Raw genomic sequence first — 12,764 nt, 5'->3', positions numbered from 1 at the left:
TTGGTCCTTATGAGCCTTGCTTACTTCACCAAGCATAATTATTTCAAGATTCTTCCTTGTTGCAGCATGCCTGATAACTTCATTTTTCTTATGCCAAATAAGATTCCATTGTATGTATGCCACATTTTGTTTATCCATTCATTTGCTGATGGACACGAGTTGGCTCCAGTTTATGGCCTCTGTGAATAATGCTGCTATAAACATTGGCGGGAAGTATCTGCTGGTGACCCTGTTTTGACTTGCTTTAGATATTGTTCTAGTTTGCTAATGCTGCCAGAATGCAGAACACCAGAGATGGATTGGCTTTTATAGAAGGGGGTTTATTTGGTTACACAGTTACAATCTTAAGGCCATAAAGTGTCCAAGGTAACACATCAGCAATTGGGTACCTTCACTGGAGGATGGCCAGTGGTGTCCGGAAACCTCTGTTAGCTGGGAAGGCACATGGCTGGCGTCTGCTCCAGAGTTCTGGTTTCAGAATGGCTTTCTCCCAGGATATTCCTCTCTAGGCTGCAGTTCCTCAAAAATGTCACTCTTAGTTGCTCTTGGGGTGTTTGTCCTCTCTTAGCTTCTCCAGAGCAATAGTCTGCTTTCAATGGCCATCTTCAGACTGTCTCTTCATCTGCAGCTATTCTCTCAGCTTCTGTGCATTCTTTAGTGTCATCCTTGGCTGTAGCTCCTCTTCAAAATGTCACTCTCAGCTGCACTGAGTTCCTTCTGTTTGTCAGCTCATTTATATGGCTCCAGTGATTTAATTTAGACCCACCCTGAATGGATGGGTAACACCTCCATGGAAATTATCCAATCAGAATCATCACCCACAGTTGGGTGGGGCACATCTCCATGGAAACATTCAAAGAATTACAATCTAATCAACACTGATACATCTGTCTACACAAGATTACATCAAAGATAACGGTGTTTTGGGGGACATAATACATTCAAACCAGCGCAGATACATACCTAGAAGTGGGATTACAAGGTCAAATGGTATAACCAAAGGTTCCTAACTTGGGATCTATTGGTAGCCTGACGGACATCTGTGAAACTCTGTAAATAAATGCAAAATGTGGGTTTGTGTACTCTTTTTTGAGGAGAGAGCATCTGATAGTTTTCAGATTCAAAAAATATTTTGTAACACAAAAGGATAAGAACCACGGCTTTGTCATATCACTTGATATTACAATTACTTATTTACTCATCTACTGTGAGTTTCTTTAACACATCATGTCTCTATCTTTAGGGACTCAATGGTATGCTGAACAGAAATATTAACAGGTATGTTTCACTACCGAATTCCCTTGCATTTACTTAGGCTCAGTATAAGAAACCTGAAATATTATTCTAAAGTCATTACCCTCATTCTCTAACTTTTAAATTTTTCTTCACTTATGAATCTGATTCAATCATTTAATCTGAAAAATTAAATCTCCAAATAAAACCAATATTCTTTTTTCTAAATTTTCTGCCTTTCTTATATGAACATGTAATCAAGGGGAGGAATAAAAGTTTAAAAAAAGAAAAGAAAAATAAAACTCAGTGTCCTAAAAGAAGTATGATGTAAGGCAGGAAAAAAGCAAAAAGACAGGTTTACAGGCCAATCTCTCTTTCACCTCTAACTTCTTAGATTAAGATGATGAGAAAAATGGACTATTCTCCTTATTTGAACTACATTCCATATGTCTAACTCTATTCTGGATATTACTGAACCTTTCACCAAAAACCTTTTATATGCCAATCGGACAAACATTGCCTATAACATCAAGGGCTCACAAGCAAAAGCAGATACACAATGTGACAAACAACCTTAAGGTACTCACCGTGCTGTATACTGCTGAAACAGTAGGAGTGAAGATTCGATCCTCAAGAGGCTGCTGCACAGGTCCTCTAGGAATTCTAGAAGAGTGAGTTAAGGATACAAGAACTCAAAAATGGATTGCTTTAGGAGTAAGAGAAAATCACCAACACAAAATTCTGTCAATGTCCCAAGCTTCTGTACCCAATCAGTGGAGTTATATACTTATTTCTCCACAGAAACTTGAAAACAAGGTATTTCAAATACTCTAATGTGATTACATCAATCTTTCCAAAAGTGATTCCCATGATAAATACTCCATAGAAACAAAACAAATAGCAACTCTATAACAAGCCTGCAAATAGCAGGCACAGGATAAGAATGTACTACCTTAACTTTCTACAGAAAGAGACTAGAGAACTATAAGCAGGATATTCAGGAAGATAATTAATTCATCAACACAGAAATTGTTGACAAAGCATCAGTTTGTTCTGCAAACTACACAAAAATGGCAAATACTATTTTTTCCTTGTTTTTATATTTCAGCTTCAACGTTTCCCCATATCAACCCCACAACTCCCAATTTTTAAAAAAGCGTCTCCAGCACAATGTAGTTTAAGATATTTCAGCACGTTGGCAGGGCATTTTGTTAAGATGAAGGATAGTCAGCTTCAAAATTGAAATATATAAGCTCTCTGACGTGAAATGGTGATATTTTGGAATAAAAAATGCTTGTGCACTCTAAATCTCTCTAAGAATCACGACCAAATGACTGTCACCAAAAGGTTAATAGGAATTCTCACTAAATGGAGGATTACATAACTGTATTGTTTTCTACAAGACATAAATTACTTATATAATTTAAAAATACAATTTTGAAAGAATGACTATAAATGTAATAAACCCCAAAATGAGACAGAAGCTTTCCTTTGACCCAACAAATATTTAATAATTATCATATCATGTTCCATTTTGTAATCCAAGGACATAGTTTGGAACACAAAGTGACAACTGCAAATAAAGTAATTTTATAAGAATGGCCACAAGTTGCAGAAGTCTGAAAGAATCATTAGCAATAATTTCTTGGGGTAGGAGAGGGCAAACCAAAAACTTTTGCTTTTATCACAAGTTAATAACATTACACCCAGTCTCTACACAGTTCTTTAAACTAGCAACTTCAGACAATAGCTAAATATGCTGCCATCATTCTATTCACACAAAGAACTGATTAAAAATGCTGCACTGAGAAAAGGCTAAAATAGTTCATAAAGAAATTACTTTATCCAAACAAAGTATATATATGCTTGCAATGTAGAAAACATAAGGCTGTCATGTTTCAGGACAAAAAGTTCTTCATCTTAGCTTGTCAATTCTTTCAGAATGAAGATTACTCCTGGCTGAAATACAACTTCCACCAAAGTAAGTACTGCAGTTTGGTCACATGACTGATGGAATACATGATGCCATTTTTTTCTACTGTAATGCCAATTGCTATTGTTTTTACAAGTTACGACTAATTCTCAATATGTGAGAGTAAATTCTCGCATGAGTTATCAGTAGAAACATTTTTTTTATTAGAGAAGCTCTGGGTTTACAGAATAATCACACATGTAATGCAGGATTCCCATATACCGCCCTAATATTAACACATTGCATTTGTGTGGAACATTTGTTACAATTGATGAAAGCACATTTTTATAACTGTAGTATTAACGATGGTCCATAAGGGTTACTGTGTAGTGCAATTCAATGTATTTTTTTTTTCATTTTTATTCTGTTACCATACATACAACCTAACATTTCCCTTTTTAACTACATTTATATATATATTTCAGTGCTGTTAATTACATTCAAAATGTTGTGCTACGATATCCACCATCCCTTACCAAAACATTTCCATTGTTTCAAATAGGAACACAGTACTATGCCCAAAAAGCTGAGAAATCCACTTACCCTCATGAAGGGAAGGGAAGGGCTCCTGCTTCCTATTACAGTTACTTCACTAGCTAACACAATCACTATAAGTAGGAGATTTCTAAAGAGACAATCATATATTTGGTCAATAATCCAGTAATATTCTTTCTCACTGGCCACAAATAAAGAATATTGATTTCATTTATTTAACTCCCTGTAAACGTCAATCAAATAGTGTAGACTGAAAAATTGTCTTAAAAGACCTTTTGGATAAAAAATAATTTTTTGAAATAAAAACATAATCCTATAAAAATAAAACTGAAAGTGGAAGTCAGGAAATCTGAATTTAAGACCTGGCTGTAAGTCTAACCAACCACCTTAATCTTCACTGAATCACTGAATAGTATCTCATGTAAATTGAGACTCAACAAGATAAAGTAACCTAACAAAGTTAATAAGGATAAATTAAGTGGCCAGGCCTCGTCATACACTAAAGACTGTGATCTTCCTATTACATCAGTCTGTATGAGGGCAGAATACTATATAGCACGGTAAGAAAAATATCACAATGTAGTCAAATCATGGTAGCCCCATCTACAGGATAGAACTAAATTATTAGTTCATTCCATAAAGAAGTCAATATGGTGTCAGTCTAAATATCTAAAAAATCCTGAATTAAGTCTTAGCACAAGCAGAATCATCTGTCCAGTGGTGATGGTTGCACAACTTTGTAAATATACTAAAAATCACAGCATTGTACACTTTTAAAGAGTAAATTCTATGGTGTGTGAATTACATCTCAATGACAAATTAATTTGATAATTTAGTAATTTGCAATTAGGCAGTTAAACCCACCCCACACCCCTAAAACAAGCCTAAATAAACGTGCTGGGCATTTTCTCCAGAAACAGGTGACTTCAAAGAAACAGCATACATGCACAGCTCCTAATTACAGAATACTCCTGCCTAATGCTGACTGCCATTAAGCTTATTATCAGCTGTCATAAAGCTATGTCTCTCCAGCATAAATCACTGGCAGCTTCTTTACCTTTGAGCTCAAGGTAACAGGTAAATAGCTTTTCATGGTACCACTTAAAATTCAAATTCTACCAAAAAGCAGTGAAATATGCATGTGCAATGCTATAGAACACATTTTTATTTTTTAAATACCAGACTGAAATAAGGTAGGCATATCCACTTGACATTTCTCAGGTTAAAATTATTGTAATTTACATTATATCATTAGGAAACAGAAGCAAAATCTCTAGCAAGATTATACAGATGAGTAAACATGGAATTCATTAAGGCACTAAGTAGAAAGACAAATGCAAAAATATTCAAACTTCCCATTTCTTTTCCAACAAAAAATCAACAAAAGACAAATTTCAGAAATAAAATTTGAACATTAGAGTATTAAAGTGCAATAAACTCAGAACTGATGTTATATTAAAGTACTCACTACAGTCTCTCAACATTATATGCCATTTAGGCAGATACAAAGAATGAAGGGCCAAATTTCAGAGAAATCCAAGGATCTATCCGGAGATTACAAAATAATCTGAAAATTTCCTATTTATATCAGGAAGTAAACAGGGGATCAATAATTTTTAAACACACATGTTTAAAGAAACTTTATGAATGATGTATTCTTTCCTCAGGATGAAGCTTTTTGCTCTATGGCGACCTTACTGGGCAATGGGCTCGACTCTTAGTCTCTTAAAAGATGAATTTTGACACATTAGTAGTGAAAGTCAACAAAAATCTTCTTTTGGTTTACCGAACCCTAAATTCCATTTATAATTCCTAGCTGAATATTCCTAAACCTGGCCCTTTTTCCAATACAAAAAAAAAAAAAAGAAAGAAAACAACAACTACCTAATGCCCAGCAGAATATTCTTAAAGAGATAGCCTAACGTTATCATTTCCTCACTGAAATGGAGATCAAGGGTACCAATACTATCACATGAATATTGCTTTATAGCTGATGCACACAACCAATTTCAGGAGAGGGAAACAAATACATGCAAAAGATCCTTTTCTGTTATATTTCTCATTTAGGATCTAAGGCAGTATGGTAATGTCAGTCAATTTATGCTTTCTCTACTTTCTCCTAATTTCTACAGTTCTGAGAATGTGAAAGGAAGTTAGCTTGTATAACATAAGAATAAAGGCAGAATTTCTAAGCTTACCCTATTTCACACACATACAACACACGATTTTTTAAAAGAAGTACTCTGTAGAATACAGTTGCTTTGGAAATAACAGCTATATTCCTTTCAGCCTTAGTTCTAACTTAATGAGGGCTATGTGGTATATTCATACAATATAACATAATTAAGCCATAGAAAGGAATGAAGTTCTAAAGCATGCTACAACATGGATGAATCTTGAAAACATTATGTTGAGTGAAATAAGTCAGAAACAAAAAGGACAAATATATATGAATCCGCATACATGAAATATCTAGAATAAGCAAATTCATAAGTAGACGGGGAAGGAGGGAATGGGAAAAATAAAATTTTAAAAATCAAAAAACAAATAAAAAATAAAAAGCGAAAATTAAAGAAATCTGGCTTAAATAAACCAGATTATTTAGAAAATAACCCTTAAAAAGGAAAATCTAACCTACTTTAAAAAAAGAAATACCACATAGCTATCGCCAATTTGTATTCAATAAGAGTAGAAAATCCATTCAATGGGGAAGGAATAGTCTCTTCAAATGGTGCTAAGAAAACTGGATATACGTTTGAAAAAAATGAAATTAGGCCCCTGTCTCACACCACACATAAAAATTAACTCAAAAGTAATCACTGACTTAAATATAACAGCTAAAACCATAAAACCCTTAAGAGAAAACATAAAGGAAAAACTTCAGGACTTGAATTAGGCAATGGATTCTTAGACATTACAGCAAAAACACAAGCTAAAAAAGAAACAGATAAATGAATTTCACTAAAATTAAAACATTTTGTGCATCCAAGGACATAATCAACAAAGTGAAAAGACAACCTAAAAAATGGGAGAAATATTTGTAAACCCTGTATCTGATAAGGGTTTACTATCCAAACTATATAAAGAACTCCTACAACTCAACAACAAAACAATAAACAACCCAATTAAAAAACAGGCAAGGATCTTGAATATACAAATGGCCAAAAAGCACTGAAAAGATTCTCAACACCATTAGCCATTAGGGAAATACAAATCAAAATCACAATAAGATATCACCTCATACCCATTGGGGTTAACTATTATTTAAAAAGAGAAAAAGAAAAAAAAAAAGATACCAAGTGTTTACAATGATATAGAGAAATAGGAACCCACAAACGTTGTTGATGGGAATGTAAAAGGGTGAAGCCACTGGGGAAAACAGTTTGGCAGTTCCTCAGAAGGTTACTTAAAGAATTACAATATGACCTGCCAATCCCACTTCTAGGTATGTGTCTAAAGAACTGAAAGCAAGGTGTCAAACAAATATTTGCACACCAATGTTCATAGCCAGCATTATTCACAATAGCCGTAAGGTAAAGGCCACCTATGTGCCTATCAGGAGATGAATAAACAAAATGTGGTGTATATATACAATGCAGTATTATTCAGCTGTAAAGTTCTGATTCATGCACATGGAGGAACCTTGAAGACATCATGTTGAGTGAAATAAGCCGAGGAACCTTGAAGACATCATGTTGAGTGAAATAAGCCAGACATAAAAGTACATATATTGCATGACCTCACTTACATGAAATAACTAGAATATGTAAATTCAGAGTCAGAAATTGGAATACAGGTTACCAGGGATAGGATTCAGAATGAGGACTGACTGAGGAGTTAATGCTTAATGAGTAGAGTTTCTGTCTGAGGTGATAGAAAAGTTTTGGTAACGGACAGTGAGGATGGTAGTATATACTGTGGCTGTAATTAGTATCACTGAATTCTACCCAAAAAGGGTTAAAACGGGAAATTTTATGTTGTACACATGTTAACATAATAAAAATTTTTTAATTAAAAATAAAATTTTAAATGTAAACAAGTTAGAAAACAAAACACACTAGTCAAAACTGACTGAATTAAAACATTATCTGCATAACATTTAATCCTAAAAACATAAACCTCGTATCATAGTTTATGATATAGGAAAATGGTCCAGATTAATTCAAGACGTTCAAAAACTTTTTTATGATACTCCCAAATTGATATTCTCTGAATCTTTAGGATAATACCTGCTGCATACAGATGCTGATTAACTGGTTATAGACGGTCACATGCAAAAGAATGAAACTCATCTCTTACTCACATAACAGACAAAAATTAATTCAAAATGGAATATATGTAAGAGCTAAAATTATAAAATACTTAAAAGAAAACATAGGGGTAAATCTGCATGACCTCAAATTTGGCAGTGGACTCATATATGTCACCAAAAGCACAAGCAACAAAAGAAAACAAAGATTAACTGAACTTCAACAAAATTAAAAACTTCCATGTTTCAAAGGATACAATCAAGAAAATGAAACGACAACCCACAGAATGAAAAAAAAAATTTGTATATCATATATGTGATAAGGGCATATATTTTGAACATATAAAAAATACTTACAAGTAAATAATAAAAAGACAAATATTCCAATTATAAAATGGTCAAAGGACTGGAATAAACACTTCTCTAAGAAAGATACACAAATGGCCAATAAGCACATGAAAAGATGCTCAACATCATTAGCCACTAAAGAAATACAAATCAAAACTACAATGTAATACCACTTCATACCCAGTAGGATGGCTAGAATCAAAAAGTAAGATAACAACAAGCGTTGTTGAATATATTTCATACGCTAGCTGGTGGGAATTTAAAATGGTACAGCCACTTTTGAAAACAGCTTGGCAGTTCCTCAAATGATTAAAAATAGAATTACCACATGACCCAGTAACTCCACTCCTAAGTACCTACCCAAGAGAAAAGAAAGCATGTCCACACAAAAACGTGTACACATAGCAGCATTATTCATAATAGCCCACAAGTGGAAACAACCTAGAAAAATATCCATCAACTAGTGAATAGGTTTTAAAACGTAGCAAATCCATTAGACAATAAAAAGAAATTAAATACTGATACATGCTACAATACTGAAGAACCTTGAACATAATGCTCAGTGAAAGAAGTCAGTCACAAAAGACCACATATTATATTATTCCACTTATATGAAATGTCCAGAATAGTCAAATACAGAGAGGCAGAAAGTATATTAGTGGATGCTTAGGGCTGGGGACATTGGTGGAAAATGCAAGGTGACTGCTAATGGTTACAAAGGTTCTTTCTGAGGTGATGAAAATGTTCTAAAATTGATTGTGGTAATATCTGCAACAATTCCATGAATAAACTAAAAGCCACTGAATTGTACATTTTAAATAGGTGAACTTTACAGGATATGACTTACATATGAAGAAAGCTGTTACCAAACACTTTAATATTACCATATGCAAATTTGAAAAATAAAATTAAAAAATAATAACCTAACCCCTTGATGGGGCAAGTATGTCTTGTGTTTTGTCTACCACCTTATCTCCAGAATCCGGAATACTGCAGAAACAATTTTAAACTCAAAATGCTTCATTATCACAATCTAATCCAATAGACTTAAAAGACATACTACTCATCTCAAAAATGTACAGAGCAAACATAGATAAATGTGTACAACAGAAATAGCAAAACAGGTACCTCACAGGAAAATGGTTAGCTGGATTTGTGTGGCAAACTGCTTTTTTTTTCAATGTGAGAGAAAATGCCATACAGAATCATACGTTTCTGCAAACCCTTCCTCATGACCCAGCCAAGAAGTGAAATTGCTGGATCTAAAGGTAACTCTAAACCTAGTTTTCTAAGGAACCACCAGACTGTCTTCCAGACTGGCTGTACCATTATACAGTCCCACCAACAATGAATAAGATTCCAATTTTTCCACATCCTCTCCAGCATTTGTCATTTCCTGTTAGTTTAATGGCAATCAATCTAATTGGTGCAAGATGATATCTCATTCTGGTCTTAATTTGCATCTCCCTAATAGTTAGTGAAGCTGAACATTTTTTCATCGTTTTTTGGCTGTTTGTGTTTCCTCTTCAGAGAACTTCTTGATACTACTTCTGATAAACTTATCTCTTCAGTAACTCACGGAAAAGACCCTGCTGCATCTACAGCCAACAAATGCAAGCCAAAGCACACTTACACTGAACTCGTGGAACAATACTGCTTGTCAATATACCAAAGGAGAAATTTAGTTTTAGCACCTAGAAATGGCTCAAGTGTTTCCTATATGCTAGAAAAATGATAGCCAGGATAAAAATTTAACAGTAGAAATAACTTTACAAATGAAAATCATGGTTAGTTTATCAACAAGGAAAAACATACCAAATTATAGTTGGTAGGTCTACATAGCTCTAGAACAACCTAATATCCAAAGCAGGGATTCCACATTCCAAGCATATTCTACTCCACAGGAAAATTCCTCAAATATCTGAAGGGTGCTAACATGTGTCCTCTTGGCCTTTTCCAGGTGAAACATTCATCAAGATGAAGATGTGGTCTGATCATATCAGAGTAAAGTAGAATTGAGACTCTCTTCCTTTATCAATACAATCTTAGATTGTGTAAGCTTTAACTTCATAATTCAGCTTGCTAACTTAAGCTGTCTGTAATCCATTATCTTCCATGTGTTTTTTCCCACCAAAAATTGCCATGAATTCATGCCTGATTCAGTCTGTGCATAAGTAATCAACCATTTGAATATAAATAGAAGGCTATACTTGCACCTATTTAATTTTATCATCATGTTTCTGATCCATTTCATTTAGAAATATAATTCTACACTTCACTTTTTCATCTAAGTTTCCTAATAGTCATTGCAAGAATGAGTATTACATCTCATTGTAAATCATGGGGAAAAAATACTAACTAGGTCAAAACTAAACCAAGAGCATTGCGACACTCTAGCAAAGACATCCTCTCAATTTTAAATATATCCAAAAAACATCACTTTGAGCAAAACTGCTCAAACTGTTGCAAACTCACCTAATTATAGTATCCCTTGCTTCATTATATTATCCAAAAAGATATCATGACTACTGTGTTCAAATCAAATAATTTGTAGTCTGCACACATAAGGAGCCACAGTTACCTACACCCAGACCTTTAGAATACAACTGATTAAACAAAAAAGTCTTTTTCATACAACTTGGGATTGCCATTTGCTGAAGTTATAACCTACAAATGAAAATATTATAAATGAAGTTATAACTTACAAGTAAAAAAAAAAAAACAGAATAAGTTCAAAAAGATTCAAAAAATATACAGCCAAGCCCAATTATGATGATAACGGTGAATCCTCAGCCCTGGAATATAATTAAAGAAAGCTCTAACATTTTATACATGCTTCCTGAAGATAAACAAGAAAAGGGAAATGGTTTCATTTTTAAAAATGGAAGTGTTACATCCAGCCATGCTGGAGTACACCCACTACTGCCTCTCTCCTCCACTGATTTCAACAAGTATCCCTAATCAAAATACAAAGAGCAACTACATGAGTACTGTGAAAAGCGAACAAAATGAATAAAACAGCCAGATTGTGGAAAGGAGTCAAAACTTTGCAAAATGACCAACACGAGAAAAAGGACGGGGTGGGGGTGGGGGGTGAGTTTCCTGTTTTATTGTTTATCTGTTTGATTTATCTTCTTTTCTATAGCTGCTTTGTCCTGAGGGTGGGCCCAAGTCATGCAGCTATGCAGTAGAGCAGCAAGCAGCTAAAACTCCAATGGAAACCCCTCATTTCTGACTACAGGAAATGAAAGACAGGTGCCACTGCATACCAAAAAGTATACGGGGAGTTCAGAAAAGAAAAAAACTGGAGAAGGAGGAGTCCCTAATTTTTTGAATGAATTCACAAAACTCCCAAGCTCACCCCTGAGTTGTTACAGCATAGCAATAACTCTGAAAATGAACCAAAATTATAACCACTGCCTACATAAGACAAGACAAAACTTATGGTCTGAACCTATTCAGGCTGAGTTTGTATTAAAAAAAAAAAAAAATCACCATTTCTGTACAATTATAATCAGACCCAGAACAAACAAAACATAGTATGCAAAATGTCCAGGATACAACCTAAAATTACCTGACATAAAAAACTAGGAAGAAATAACTAATTCTCAAGAACATACAGTCAACTCTAATAAGGTTGATTGCCTGCTTAAAAATCGTTCTCCAAAGGGCTCAGAATTTATAAAATGTAACATCATGTCCAGGACACAATCCAAAATTACCTGAATGGGCACAGCTGTGTTCCAATAAAACTTTATTTACAAAACAGGCAGATGGCCAGCAGGCAATAGTTTGCCAACACGATTTAATCTAATAAACGAATTTTCTCCAACACTTTCTACTAGACTGCTCACTTAAGATAAAAAATGTCATGGTTTTGCAATGACGTCTGATAACACAAATCTCAAGTTTCCAATGTTAAATCGATCCATGATACAAATGGAAGAAAAGCTGTAATGTTATATTAATAGAATAATGCTAGATCAAATCGTTAAATAACCACCTAATAAAAATTCGATGAAAAAAAATTTGATAGTGTTTGAAACAATTATATGTATGGCTCAAATTCAAAATTGCTTTTTTAGGAAGTAAAGTAATTCTTGATATTTCAGTAACCACATGTAAATGTTAATTCAGGAATAATGACAGGGAATGCTTAGGTATTTTTATTCCATAGACTCATAATGACAATGAAGAGGAAGAAATATCAGGACAAAAAACTTAACATATCTACCCATCTTAAAAAAAGATAAAGGAAGACAAACTTCAAAACATACTGATTTCTGTAGAGTTCAATGCCTCACGAATGCTCCCTAATGCTTTTAGCAAGGCATTGATGTAGTTAATTTTATTTAATGTATTATAATCACAGAAAAAATATAGCAGTCCAATGGCCCAATCAAAAAAGCCACTTCTATTTACTTTTATTCACTTTGTCTGACCTCTTCAACACACCCTACTATCAAC

The 12,764-nt window shown here is 34.0% G+C and overlaps 1 protein-coding gene across 21 annotated transcripts in view; it reads right to left on the bottom strand.

Moving 5' to 3' along the window:
- The window catches only part of EIF4G3 (eukaryotic translation initiation factor 4 gamma 3), a 443,721-nt gene that overhangs the window by 332,761 nt on the left and 98,196 nt on the right, over window positions 1-12,764 (bottom strand). For 16 of the 21 annotated variants that reach the window (XM_037828262.1, XM_037828266.1, XM_037828268.1 and 13 more), the window contains exon 2: window positions 1,821-1,896. In XM_037828262.1, the coding sequence (XP_037684190.1) occupies window positions 1,821-1,896 (76 nt within the window). Of the gene's footprint in view, window positions 1-1,820; window positions 2,783-12,764 lie in introns of those variants that run through there. The other 5 variants (XM_037828278.1, XM_037828277.1, XM_037828279.1 and 2 more) reach the window with 5 other exon arrangements.

The sequence above is a fragment of the Choloepus didactylus genome, chromosome 2 (genome assembly GCF_015220235.1).
Source record: "Choloepus didactylus isolate mChoDid1 chromosome 2, mChoDid1.pri, whole genome shotgun sequence".
NCBI lineage: Eukaryota > Metazoa > Chordata > Mammalia > Pilosa > Megalonychidae > Choloepus > Choloepus didactylus.
The sequence above is the reverse complement of the archived record's forward strand: the minus strand, read 5'-3'. Positions and strand labels throughout refer to the sequence as shown.